Source organism: Blennius ocellaris, assembly GCF_963422515.1.
Source record: "Blennius ocellaris genome assembly, chromosome: 7".
Lineage (NCBI taxonomy): Eukaryota > Metazoa > Chordata > Actinopteri > Blenniiformes > Blenniidae > Blennius > Blennius ocellaris.
In genome coordinates, this window is record NC_137656.1 from 20,413,686 (window position 1) to 20,426,009 (window position 12,324).

At 45.5% G+C, this 12,324-nt stretch overlaps 3 protein-coding genes across 4 annotated transcripts; 1 reads left to right on the plus strand and 2 right to left on the minus strand.

The window, feature by feature from the left end:
- Positions 1–952: 952 nt before the first annotated feature.
- phyhip (phytanoyl-CoA 2-hydroxylase interacting protein) lies at positions 953–5,816 on the plus strand (the record flags this gene model as incomplete). The annotated part of the gene is made up of 5 exons (XM_080499329.1): positions 953–1,102; positions 3,279–3,458; positions 4,704–4,878; positions 5,073–5,190; positions 5,270–5,816. Exons 2-5 carry the CDS (start codon positions 3,291–3,293, stop codon positions 5,814–5,816), a joined length of 1,008 nt encoding a protein of 335 aa, XP_080355455.1. The 5' UTR covers positions 953–1,102; positions 3,279–3,290.
- A 172-nt stretch (positions 5,817–5,988) lies between these two features.
- ppp1r3c2b (protein phosphatase 1 regulatory subunit 3C2, duplicate b) lies at positions 5,989–8,890 on the minus strand. Of its 2 annotated transcripts, none has more exons than XM_080499330.1 (2): positions 8,208–8,890; positions 5,989–7,858 (listed from the first exon to the last, which is right to left on the minus strand). In XM_080499330.1, exons 1-2 carry the CDS (start codon positions 8,252–8,254, stop codon positions 7,018–7,020), a joined length of 888 nt encoding a protein of 295 aa, XP_080355456.1. In that variant the 5' UTR covers positions 8,255–8,890; the 3' UTR covers positions 5,989–7,017. The 2 variants fall into 2 exon arrangements, with proteins under 2 accessions (XP_080355456.1, XP_080355457.1); XM_080499331.1 differs by having other exon boundaries at positions 8,197–8,237.
- Positions 8,891–9,412: 522 nt separating this feature from the next.
- On the minus strand, positions 9,413–12,324 carry gins4 (GINS complex subunit 4 (Sld5 homolog)). Its single transcript, XM_080499333.1, has 8 exons — positions 12,193–12,324; positions 12,002–12,088; positions 11,113–11,226; positions 10,904–11,001; positions 10,729–10,817; positions 10,543–10,633; positions 10,297–10,401; positions 9,413–10,001 (listed from the first exon to the last, which is right to left on the minus strand). The coding sequence occupies exons 1-7, from the start codon at positions 12,289–12,291 to the stop codon at positions 10,305–10,307; spliced, it is 675 nt and encodes a 224-aa protein (XP_080355459.1). The 5' UTR covers positions 12,292–12,324; the 3' UTR covers positions 9,413–10,001; positions 10,297–10,304.

Consider the following 12,324-nt stretch of genomic DNA (forward strand, 5'->3'; position numbering starts at 1 on the left):
ATTATGTGTTTGTGAAAAGACTGCACTCTCACTAAACTTGAGCCCTTTGTTATCTGCCTCTATCCTACCCTCATGTCTATTGTTTTAACTGCAGATTATAGACATTAATCTGGGAGGGGTCGCTTTAATCTCTAATGGAATCCTAAATTATGTTGCTACATGAGGCTGAAGCAGCACAAAAACATCCCACTGAAAATGAATGCCAGTGGAAATCTGCTTACTCTGGACTTACACAGTGGCATCCCTTGCCTCCAGAGAGGCTGGGAGGGGGATGCCCTGTGGAGTTGGTCCATATGGCATGACAGTTGGTGCATGTATATTTTTTTTTGAGGTCTGGATGGTACTCGATGTAATATACTGGGACATCACTCAAAGCATAATCTCCTCTGAATGCTCTATGGCAAGTGGAGTGTGTTTGAAGTGTTTGTCACCCCCCCCCCCCTTTCTCTGCCATACTGTCTCCATATCTGAGAGGTGACATTCAAGCAAACAGCTAAATGTTCCAGACTCACATTTGAGTGTGTGGATTTTGTGCCCACAGGCAGAATTACTGGCGAGCTGCTGTGCATGCTTGGCTGGTGAAAGCATGATGCTGACAAGGTTGAATGAACGTTTCACCGCTTGCAGATGGAATTCCCTCTTTCTCACCCATCCTCACCCCCCCCCCCCCCCCCCCCCCCCCCACCCCATCCCTCTTTTTTTCCCCCCTGCATTTAGGTTTTTAGTTCATCCCGTTTGCTCGCACAGCAGTGAAATAAACATCATACAGTGCTCGGAGCAAAAAAGCGATTTAGAAAGGAGAGAGGGAGAGAGGAGTGGATGGAGGGAGAGAGAGAGAGAGAGAGAGTGTGTGTGTGTGTGTGTGTGGGGGGGGGGGGGGGGGGGGGTCGGAGTGGTTGTGTGGCACAGAGAGTGAGAGAGGAATAGAGGTAGTTAGAAGACGAGAGGAGTCCGTGTGCTCGTTTCACCTCCTGATCAGTGTTTTCCTGGGGGAATCTATCAGCGACCGCAGCACAGGAGGCAAGAAGAAAGCAAAGTGAGAAGATAGTGGGACACAGACAAGCTCCAATCTTCTCCCATCACAAACCCCAGCTTCATACAAGTAAGTAATTCTTATGAATGACTCAATTTTATTGATGCTTTAAGTACCCAAGAGTGTTTTTCACTCCATATTCAGATGAAAGTATACATATCTACCAATCCTTTCATTTGTGGGTATAGCACAGAGTCTGATGTGTGCGTGATGATTTATAAGTTGTTTCTTTCTCATGCAATGTAAGTGAACACATGCGTGTGTGACGAAATCCATTTTTCCAACTTTGGACTCCATTAAATCCTGTTCAAGACATTTTGCACGAGACTGTCAGGATATTTTCTGCAGCAGCACTGACTGATTCATGTAATGAGATGGGTTCCATTTCTGTTAATGCTTGGTTAAACGGTGAAAGGGATTGCAGTCACACGGGGTTTTGCTTTTTCTTTTTTTATCAGAGTGCTGCCTGAACTTTCATAAATGGATGATATATTTCTGCTTCAAATTCAATAAATTCTCCTTATTAAGCTTATTAAAAACTGCAAGAAAACATGGGGTTGTTCGTCTCCTTTTCTTATCTAACTGTGTTTTAAAGTATTCTGTCTGAATGGAAAAGGCTTTGAAGTCAGCATTGCTCCCCTGTTCCATATGCATGAAGCTCGCAGCATCCGTGTACTTGTGTTGTGTCTTTCAGCTTTGGATGAGGATTACAACAAAGCTCGAAAACAGCCCAATAAAAGCACCTCTAGATAAAACATGATTAATGATGTGAGCACCGGCTGCCTTGTCAGATCCAGTTGTGCAGTGCAGATAATGAAACGGATTTATAAATGCAGAGCATTGAAACTGTGTGAAGGATGTGGAAACCTGCGTTTGAACCGTCTTCAAATGTATTCGATCATAAAGTGGAACACAAACATGGGGCCGGGATGAGTTGTCCTGCGAGAATCTCCTCTTGCCCCAGTTTCCATCTCTGAGACCACACGACGACGAGGGAACGAGAACAGCAGCTGGAAAACAGACGCATGGAAATGCACGTGCATGATGCAACAGCTCTCTCCTCCCCGGTACCCGCGTGAACGAGCTTCCGCGCAAATTTCACAGTTCACAGGCTTTAATGAGGCGATGCAGCCTGTCCATCATAGTGACTGGAGAGCACCTCAGTAGACGTGACAGTCAGACAGCAACTCCACTCCAGACGTCTTCAGGAACACAAAGAACACAAAAGGGGGCTTGTTTGATCTAAAATTGTTCAAGGGTTATTTTTAGCCACATCTGTGACTTGGCATATGCTCGGTGTGATGAGAGCTTTAAATAACAATAACCCTCTGGTGAGAAGAAGCTGGGGTCGGAGATAAATAAACGTGTAATAATAAGTCAGCAAGATTTGCCGGAGCAGATATAATGAGGACAAACTCCAGACGAATGAAAATTACCAGCAGAAAAACAATTTTGCACACACCAGAGAGGCTTCATCAGTTCAGAGGAGGGAAGGTGACAGGTAATGAAACAAGCACAGGGCTGGCCAATTGAATACTCCCAGCCCGGTACTCAAGGCTGTGTGCAGCAGTCTGGATCGAGCTGCTGATGGGCCACTGAGGAGATATGATCGTATATCACCTGCTGCTGGTGCTTAACACCTAACGTGCCTGCAGAAACAGTCCATAAGCCGTTTAAAGGTCTACCCCTGTGCTGCGGGGAGTTCACTTTAATGAGCTGATTCAGAAAGCGGTTTTTAGCACAAAAGCAGAAAGGCACATTTTAGTTTGAAATCGTTGCTGACGGGCGCAGAAACGTTTCTGTTTGTGGCCCTTTCCCTGAGAATCACAGGGTGATGATTGAGGGAGGCGTCGGGCGTGCGGTTGCTGGGAGACTGCTGTAGGTGGATTATGAAATGTGCAAGGAAAGTAGGGGCCAGTCACTCAGCTGGGAACATATTGTGTTGTGTAATGATTGGAAATGTCAGTTAAGGGCGAGAAAGGGGGAGGCAGTGGGGAAATAAATGAGCAAGACAAGAGGGTAAAATGCTGGGACACCGACCCCTAAATGAAAGGTTAATTCGATTCCGTCCGAGGTGCATTCAGCCGGAATATTTCTCAACCGCTGTTCAGTGTCAACTTCATGGCTCTTATGTGGCACAGTTTAATCTCTTGTAGCCGATCGTTCACCATCTCCAGCACTGCCCAACACAATCCCGGATTACAGCCTGGTCTAACTGTCCGCTCTCATCTCCCACTTTTAAAAGCAGATTACGGAAATGGACGCCCCCCTCTCAACCCCCTGCAACATCCAGATCTGTGAGGTGACCTGCGATTCCTTCCGCATCATGTGGGATATGACCCCGGAGGACACTGCCAGAGCCACACACTTCTTCATAGACCTGAGCCGCAAAGAGAACAGGGATCCAAACCGCTTCAAACACAGGGTCTGATCATTTAAACCTCCTGCATGATGCCACACACACCCCTCACTCGTCGTCGTCGTCGTCTGTACGGTGTTAAGAGGCCCAATGAATCAGTTTTCATTACGCACTTGTCTATTAGCTACTTGTACTACATGCTGGAGCGTCTCGCCTCGATAAGACAGAGAACTAGCTGGGTTAACAGGCTGCTTTATGACACCCTGCCTTAGTCTGAGCACAGAACACTGTGGTTGCGCCCTTTCAGTCACTTCCAATACAAATGAAAAGCAGAACGTGTGCCGTCAACGGCTTCGGGGCCAGTGACTCACTCGTACATTGTTTTCTTTTAAACTGGACTCAAACTGACAAATCCAGCTGCAGCCGGGAGCAGCGTCCATGTTAATTACTTCCAACGCACAACTTTTTCAATTCTCAAATTCGCCATTAGATTGAATTAAACATGGACAAGTTGACAAAGAAGCATTGTTCAAATAAATGTAGCAGTCAGAGAATATTCTTGTCTAACGGAGGTATTATGTGCAACATTTACCTCCCATCTATCTGCAACCACATTTCTTGTTAAACATTTCTGTTTAACACCTGCAGCATGAACATTAAACTGACTTCTAACTGTTAGAATTGATTTTCTTGCATTACAGACCTGCTATTTATTAGGTATGTTTTAGTTTAGAATCTAACTTTTGCTTTTAGCAGCATACTTTCTCCACAAATGTACATTTCGCAGATATTTATTCCTTTTCTACTTGTTTGTTTCTTTTATTGGCAGTTATACTACTCATAACATTTTACACCTCCCTTTAGAGCAGATGCTTAATCTTTACTGTCATTACAGTCTATTATTGGAGGCAGTATTCAGGAAGAGAACGTCAGTGAGGCAGCAGGAGCGCCTGACTTCTTCCTGAATGCAGTTATATTCCCTCTCTGATGCACAATGTGCTACAAACCTGCATCAGCGATGTTGCTATGGATATAAGTTCCTCTGAGCCTGTTGTAATTAGCTGCGTTTCTTGGAGGCCTTCGACAAAACAAAGCCGCTGTATTTGATTAGATTTATCCTGATTACAGCGGCTTGAGATCAAACTGAAATAAAAAAAAACCCACACTAATAAGACAACGAATACAGAGCGAAATGGCCCGATTAGCAATTGCATTTGCTTTGAAATGTAAATGTGACACAGCAGAGTCGTATTATAACGTTACATCCATCCAGTTTCCCAGTTCCACCATTTTCCTGCTGTTGACCTCCAGGATGTGCCAACCAAGCTGGTGGCCAAGGCTGTGCCTCTTCCCATGGCAGTGAGAGGACACTGGTTCCTCAGCCCGCGGACTGAATACTGTGTGGCTGTTCAGACTGCGGTACGCCAGGCGGACGGCGACTACCAGGTGTCAGAGTGGAGCCAGGTGGTGGAGTTCTGCACCGGGGGTAAGATGTGTTACGTCTTACAATTATAGTGCCGCTGATGCGTGTTGTGCAATGTGAAAGACTGTGACTGAAAGGGGGAAAATGTGCTGTGCCTGGAAGAGGAGAAACCGGCTTAAATGAACAATCATAGTCTCAGCATGGAGTGGCCATTAGTGCTTGAATTGGAGTTTGAAATAATTAAATGAACTTTCCAGACTACGCTGTGGAACACCTTCAGCAGCTTCTCGACAAGGCCAAAGGCGCCGCGGGGAGGCTGCTCAAATTCTCCGTGTTTTATCGCAATCAGCACCCAGACTACTTCGACTGCGTCAGGTCAGCCCCCCGTTCTCTCTTCAGACGTGTCCACAGCAACGCCATGCTACAATGACCTCTTCTTCCTGTCTTGACTTAGGCGGGAATGTGGAGGACTGATGAGTCCAGCACTCAAAGACACCAGTGGGAGCCACGGTTCTCCCATCAATGGCAAACTGCATGGAGTCTTCTTCAGCTGCAACACGGAGTTTGACACAGGTCTCCCTCCCAAAGACTCTCCGTACGGGCCCCTTCGTTTCCAGATCCCGGCCGGACACCTGCTGAATCCCAACATCAGCCTCTACTTTGCAGACTTCTACTGTATGTACACAGCCTACCACTATGTAGTGCTGGTGCTGGCTCCAGTCGGCACCGCGGGAGATGACTTTTGTCGCACACGCCTCCCCATGCTGGACTTAGCCTCTAACCCCTTTCTGACATACACTGCCCCCAAGGGGCCGGGAGAGGAGCCTCTGTACTGCCACGCCAGTGATGTCATCCTGGAGGTGCTTTTCACGGAGCCAGTTCACTTGGATCAGGGCAGCGTGGAGCAGATCAGTGGACACCACCAGCTCATGAGTCTGACGACAGCCAACGCCAAGAAGGACCCGAGCTGCAAAGTGTGCAACATCAGTGTGGGACGCTGAGGACGAGGACCTCACCAGGACTGAGTTTGGAGTGACAGTTAAAAACAGTGCTGCAGCTTGACCACAAAGTCACACTCACCACAAGTTGACGGACACTGTGGAAACAGACACTTCTAGAGTCCATGCTGCTTCTGTCTCCAACCCTTCCAGGACTAGATTAGTATGTTTAAAGTAGAAAACGTTTCAAATGTGGACTGCAGAACCTCACCACGACCACCAGCTGGAAATACAGTGAAGAGCACAGTCATTATGGAAGACATGTCAGGCTTGACAGGACGGGTGAACATTTCTGCTCTTTTATTTGTGGAGTCATACAAACTCTTTTAAGGCATTTTCAATGACGTTTACGAGAAATTTTTCCTTTTTACATTTTTTTTTCTCCAACATGTTTCGCTGGATTGTTTTACCAACGTTTGAGTTCAAAGCCCATAATTACATTTTTTAATACAATTTTTAAGTAATAGAAACAATGAATTCAGCTTATAGTGATGCCCTGTGCATGAAGTCAGAAAAACACAACTTTTCTCCCAAAACACAAAAGCAGTTCTGTACTATGCCACTTTAGCTTCTACTTGGAGCACCTTCACACTATATGTTTCTACGAGCTTCAAAACATCTGTACAAGTGTGATAAGGAACCTATCTGTGTGCCCGTGCTGCTTTTCACTGCACAGCCACGAGTAAAAGCCACGAGTAAAAGCTATTTGGGATTTTACACCAACAGTGGAGATGTTAGTATTTCAAAGTCGGCTGCAGCAGTAACTTTCTGACTGCAAGCTGCAGCTCTTAAAACGGCTCCGAGCTAAGATTAGCGTCTGCTGCTGCTCCCTGCCCAGTAATCTCTGACCTATAAAGGAATCCCAGAAACTCTGGAGGTGAAAGGGATCCCTGCTCCGGACTACAAGGCCAATTCATACCAGGGTGACGAGCCAAAATGTTAGTCATGGCGATGGAGTATGAAGTTTCAATGTTGTGCTTAAGGGATTATAAAACATTTGAGATAATATTAAATGCAAAAAAATGTATCCACTTTTAAAATACATTTCGAAATACTATTTGATGGGGGAAAACGAAGCATGTGTAATGGAATACCCCCACGTCATTACGAATTCCATTTCAGGGATTGACGTAATACACATGACAGAAATAAGGGTCACCTCTCGCCTCCAATCAAAACTATGTCATGCCCTTTCACTTAGATTCTACCCGCAGCAGAGATGTGAGTTCACACACACTGCAATGCTATAATTCTGCCCGTTGTTATTGTCCCAATAAGGCTCGTTCTGCCCTCCTGGCAAATATCTCAGACAGAACTCTATTGTCCTTTTGGCATCCAGGACTTTAGGAATGGAAACGTCGAATTCAAAGATGTCTGTCTGAGGCCCTCCGAAGCGCTTCTGCACGTACGAGCAGGGCACGTCCTTGTAGCTCCGCCACGAGTCGAAGGTGATGCGCACACGCACGTCCTTCTGGAAGCTGATGTTCTTGACCCGTACAGTCCCGTGGAGGGCCTGCTCACTGATGCTGCAGTTCTCCAGGGTGACCATGCTCTCGGCCAGCTTTGCGCGAAAGGCCTGGAAATTGGCCGCGGGCTGCGGGAAACCCAGCTTGAGGCTCGTTCCCGGGCAGCAGGTGCTGACGGTGCAGCTGTAGCCATCCTCCGTCATACTCCCCAAACCTTGTAGAGACGGCAGAAGGTCAAGGTCGGACGGCTCTTCCCTCTCAGAAAATTCTCGCACGGCTGTCAGAGACAATCCCCTCGTGTCGGCAAAAACCACCCGTTTGTTCCTGACGGGGATCAAAATGTCCTCGTCGAAGTCGTCCAGGAAGGGAAAGAACAGGGGACCCAGATAAGCTTCGTTGACGATTTCAGGGGATGGCTGTTCCGAGAGTGAAGAGCGGAGGCAGGGCCGCTGGGGTTTCAGGATGGGAACCCACACATGAGGACACAGTTGTTTGCGCTGGTTCAAACACAGCCTGACAGCGATCTCCGCGAGTCCAGCCGACTGGGCCATCGAGCCAACGCCAACAGCCGGGCAGACACTAGCAAGAACCAGAGCGAATCATTAGAATTAGACTCAATGGGGTGAGATATTCATTTCAATTCCTATATTTAGCATGAAGAAAGCGTTTACTTTGTGTTCGACATCTCCATAGTGTTTGTCTCGTGTTGAGTGATGCCGTTATTAGACTCTGGTCTTGATGGAAGATCTAGAAAACCCAAATACAAGAGTAGCCTGTGTCAGTATTACAACAGATAACATGCTAGAGAAAGATCTCAAGTTATTGTGAATATTTTAAACAACTTTATGTACAATTCTGCATTTTAAATGTCATAAAAAAAAAAAAAAGGATTAAGTTATTTAAAAATCCATATTTACCGGTAACTTACAAACTGCAGGGAGCCGCAGGTTGTTCTACGTCGTCTCGGTCATCCATTTGCCCGCCGGAGAATCTGCCTCCGCTTCCTATTTATACCACCTCTGTAAAGTTGTCATGTTGCACTCCCCACCCTCTTCTCTGTCCCGGCCAGTCAAGTTTTGTGGTTTTGTGCACTTCAAATGTTTTCACAATACTGATTTTGCTTACTTTGCAAAAGCACCCCTTCATTTTTATGCATTTCTTTTCAGTTGAATGCTTCATCAGAACAGGATCAGACCTTGATTAAAGCAGTTTGTCAGGAGGAAGATTTGTGTAAAATGGGAGTGGATGCATTATGCGCTCAGCTCAGAGTCGCTCGGTTCCCATTTGATGGATAAAGCACATAATGTACAAAGTATGTAACCTCATCCTGCATTGTGGAAAGCATTCCAGTCATCCCGGGCTCTATTCTCAGACACGTCAACAGATCCTAATAGAGGCCGAGGCATCGGTCCAAGTTTCTGGTATCGGGCTTCTGCTTTAACTGGATCACTGTCCTGCCGTCCATCAGCACGTACCACCGAGGAGAACCGGATTAATCACCACTCTCACCTGATGAGCAGGTCACTTTACCGAGGAAGCTTTGCCCACAATCTCTCCATATAAGCACATTCACACACACACATAACTACTGGTCAAGACAAAGTTAGTGATATGCATTCAAACTCTTTTGATGAGCTCAGACTAGGAGTGTGTGATTGTGCCTGCCAGCACGTTACAATAAATTTAAAAAGACTGTTCCAATTCAATGTTGTGTTCATTGTTTATTAATACTCATGTTCAATGTTCACCAAACATTGACTGTTGAACTAAAAATTGTTGCGAAAACTCTTCTCAAAGAAGAATTAAAACCCGAGTTATAAAGTGTTTTCATGTAGTGAGGATGAGCAGTGGAGTTCAAGAGGAGGACATTCTGCCGACAGTGCTCAGTTGTATTCAGCCGCCTCTCCCTCGGCTCCTTATTAGCTCCGATTACTGAGTGTGTTTATGCGAGGCCAGACAATAGGCACCGATGGCTCCCGATGAAACTCCTATATAAGAGCTCTCTCACACCGGTTATTGATCTGAGGAGGAAACGCTTTCTACATACCGTCAACATCGAGCTCACAACTGCACAAAAAAGAAATGTGAACTTGAGGTGCACATAAAAACACAGGGAGGTGATTTATTGCTGTTTACATCATATTAATATCTACAAATCACAGTGTGAATAACACAGATTAAAGAAAAACATTTTAAAATCTGCACGGGTATAAACATGTGTGTCATGAAGCAGGGATTGTGATGCCAAATGAACTGATGAAATTTCACCTCCAGGTCATCTGATGTATCTCGTTATCATGCAGGGGGGAAGAAAACATCAAATAATGTGAATAATTTGGATATAGTAACAGGACGAGTGATGAATTAGCAGATGCGCGAGAAGGGGCTTAGCAGTCACATAGATATCAACAAACTAGAATACATTAGAATTATGTAACCAAACCCATGTTGTGACATGATATGAAAGACCCAAAAATAACACCCCCGCACTGCTAAAAGCCGATCAAGTGAAAAGCGTTCCTCCACGTCCGTCACGTCTCCTCGCGAGCACTTTAAAATGAGCCGTGGCGTTCCAAACTTCTCGGCAATCGCATCCCCCACTCGACGGTCCTTACAGACGGTCGCAGGGCGGAAGGTCGTGTTTTCTGGTGTGACTTCAAGCAAACTGAACCTCTTTCTCAATGCGGCATTGTCCAGAATAAGAATAACACAGCGGACAAACCTGCAAGATCAAAAAATAAATAAATATGATGCGTTACTTGTGTGTGACCCAGAACTGCAGCAACGTGAAATGCCAGGTTGGACATATTGTTCTAATATTGTGATTCATTAGGAGCCCACGTTGTGTTGCCAAGAGACAATGAACACTGAGAAAGAAGTGAGAGCTAAAAATAAATCCACATGTCGCCGCAAAGCAGCGGCTTATGTAAGATCTGCAGATGTCGGTAAAAGAAGGTGCGAGGGCAGCGCCGGCTTAATGAGGAGGGCGACGCGGTCAAACACCCGCCGTTTCTTACCTCCACGTTCAAATGAGCTGCACGGCTCCGCTCGACACCAGCGGCGCTATGGTTCGGTACCGCATCAGGTGCTGAGAACCCTCCTCAAGATCCACCACATACTCTCTGACAGAAGAGCCACAGGGCAGATTCATCACTCATTTCAGGAGCAAAGCAGAATCATCCAATTACTGTGAAAAGGGAAACACTGCCACCTACTGGAGAGTGAACTAAGAAGCCAAATATTAAGAGATTTGAAGGAGGTACCTCTGATCGTCTGTTTCAGGCTCAATCAAGATGTTTTCTTGTCTTTCTTTCACTCGCAGGAACACAAATGAGTCCAAGCAGGGCTCGGGAACTGAAAATACATTGGAATGCAGGCGAGAGTCAGTGAAGATGTCGAGAGAAAAGCCACAGCGCATCCAGGGCTCAGTTGAGTGCGAGAGAATTGACCTGCTTTGAGCAAATCCAGTGTCTGCAGGTTTGGCGGCATGCGCTTCAATGCGACCGCTTTCAGGTAGGTTTCTGTGTTGGCATAGTACCTGCAGGACACATCGATGACTTTACATCCCCGGCACTGTTTTAAACAAACACCTTAAAAACTTTCGTCTGTTGTAAAACACTCAACTCTTTGGCAAAAGCGAATTCTTCTGGTGAAAGCAGAGAAGGAGCTCCTTCACCTCGCGACTTTTCACGCTCCAAGACATGTGGGAAAAACTTCTCGATCTGGACAAGCAGTCAAAACGAATTAGATTACAGACTGGCCGACAGTGTTCAGAGATTTCTTTGGGGGGGGGGTTTGTTTTCTTTCGTTGCTTTTCTGTGATGCCGACTGACCTTTTGCAGACGAGAGCGCAGGTAGCTGCTCAGGACAAAGCGGATTCTGTCTATTTCCATGCGGTGGACGCTGGCCTTCGCATCGCCTTTCTTCACCCGCTGCAAGTTCAACTCCTGGCGGTGGGAAATAAAAATGTTTTAAAAATCACAAACACAAAAAAGAAGCTACAACACAGCTGAGATAAACTACCAACATTTAAAAGATTTTAAAATGTTTATTTATGGCTATAAATATAGTGCATCTCTGGTACTGTGGATGCCAGCGCTGACATATAATAATGCTAAAGCTCAAAGCAAACTCAGGTTGCATCTTGAACTTTTTAATAGTTGGCATTTGAAATGTCCAGCGAAAAAAATTACTTCCATTGTCACGAATATCATGAAACTGTGTGTCAAAAAAACTGAGTGTCGCATATCTGAATTTTAAATGTTTGCTGTGGTTCAGTAAGAAGATGTAGATGAGCTCTCATGAATGTCGTTCATATAATCTTCACAAAAGTTAGAGCAAGTTTGACATTTTAGTAGGATTTAGTAGAGCAGTTCGTTATGAAATAAGGAGTAAAAAGCGTTAATCTGGCTGACAGTGGTTAATGGCATTATTATAGAACTGCGATTAAAGAATGAAAAATAGTAGCAATCATTGAGGAAACATTCAAAAAAGTGCAACACATTGAACGATTTTTGAGATGCAATATTTTTGATTGTTTATCCCTCTCACTTTTATTCCAGGGTTAAACATCGGTGTACTGTAACACTTTATTTTTAAGGACCAAGTCCACATTTTAAATCGCTGCTTGCTTGGCTCTTTTGTTGCCAGCTTCATAATTTGTGTCACTATTTTTTATTTGACTTCCACCAGGGTTCTCCCACAGTGAACATGTTTATTCACCATGTGAGTCAGCTGCTCCATCACACACTCCACCACCTCGGACTTGCTCTCCAGCAGCTCCGGGGAGAACTTCTCATTCAGCCAGGCCTGCAAACAAACAAACAAACAAGCAAACAAACAAATAAAGAAAGAGTGGAGTTGAGGCTCCTGCATGTTAGACGTCACACTTCATCCAGGTGAAGCCACTTTACTTCTTCCAGGTTGGAAATGAGCTCCGCCGGGGTCATGATCTCCTCCTGGCTGTCATCTTGCTCCAGGTCGCCGCTGTCATTCGGTAAAGAGTCCGACATTGTTCACCGTGTGGATAAATATTACGACCGAAA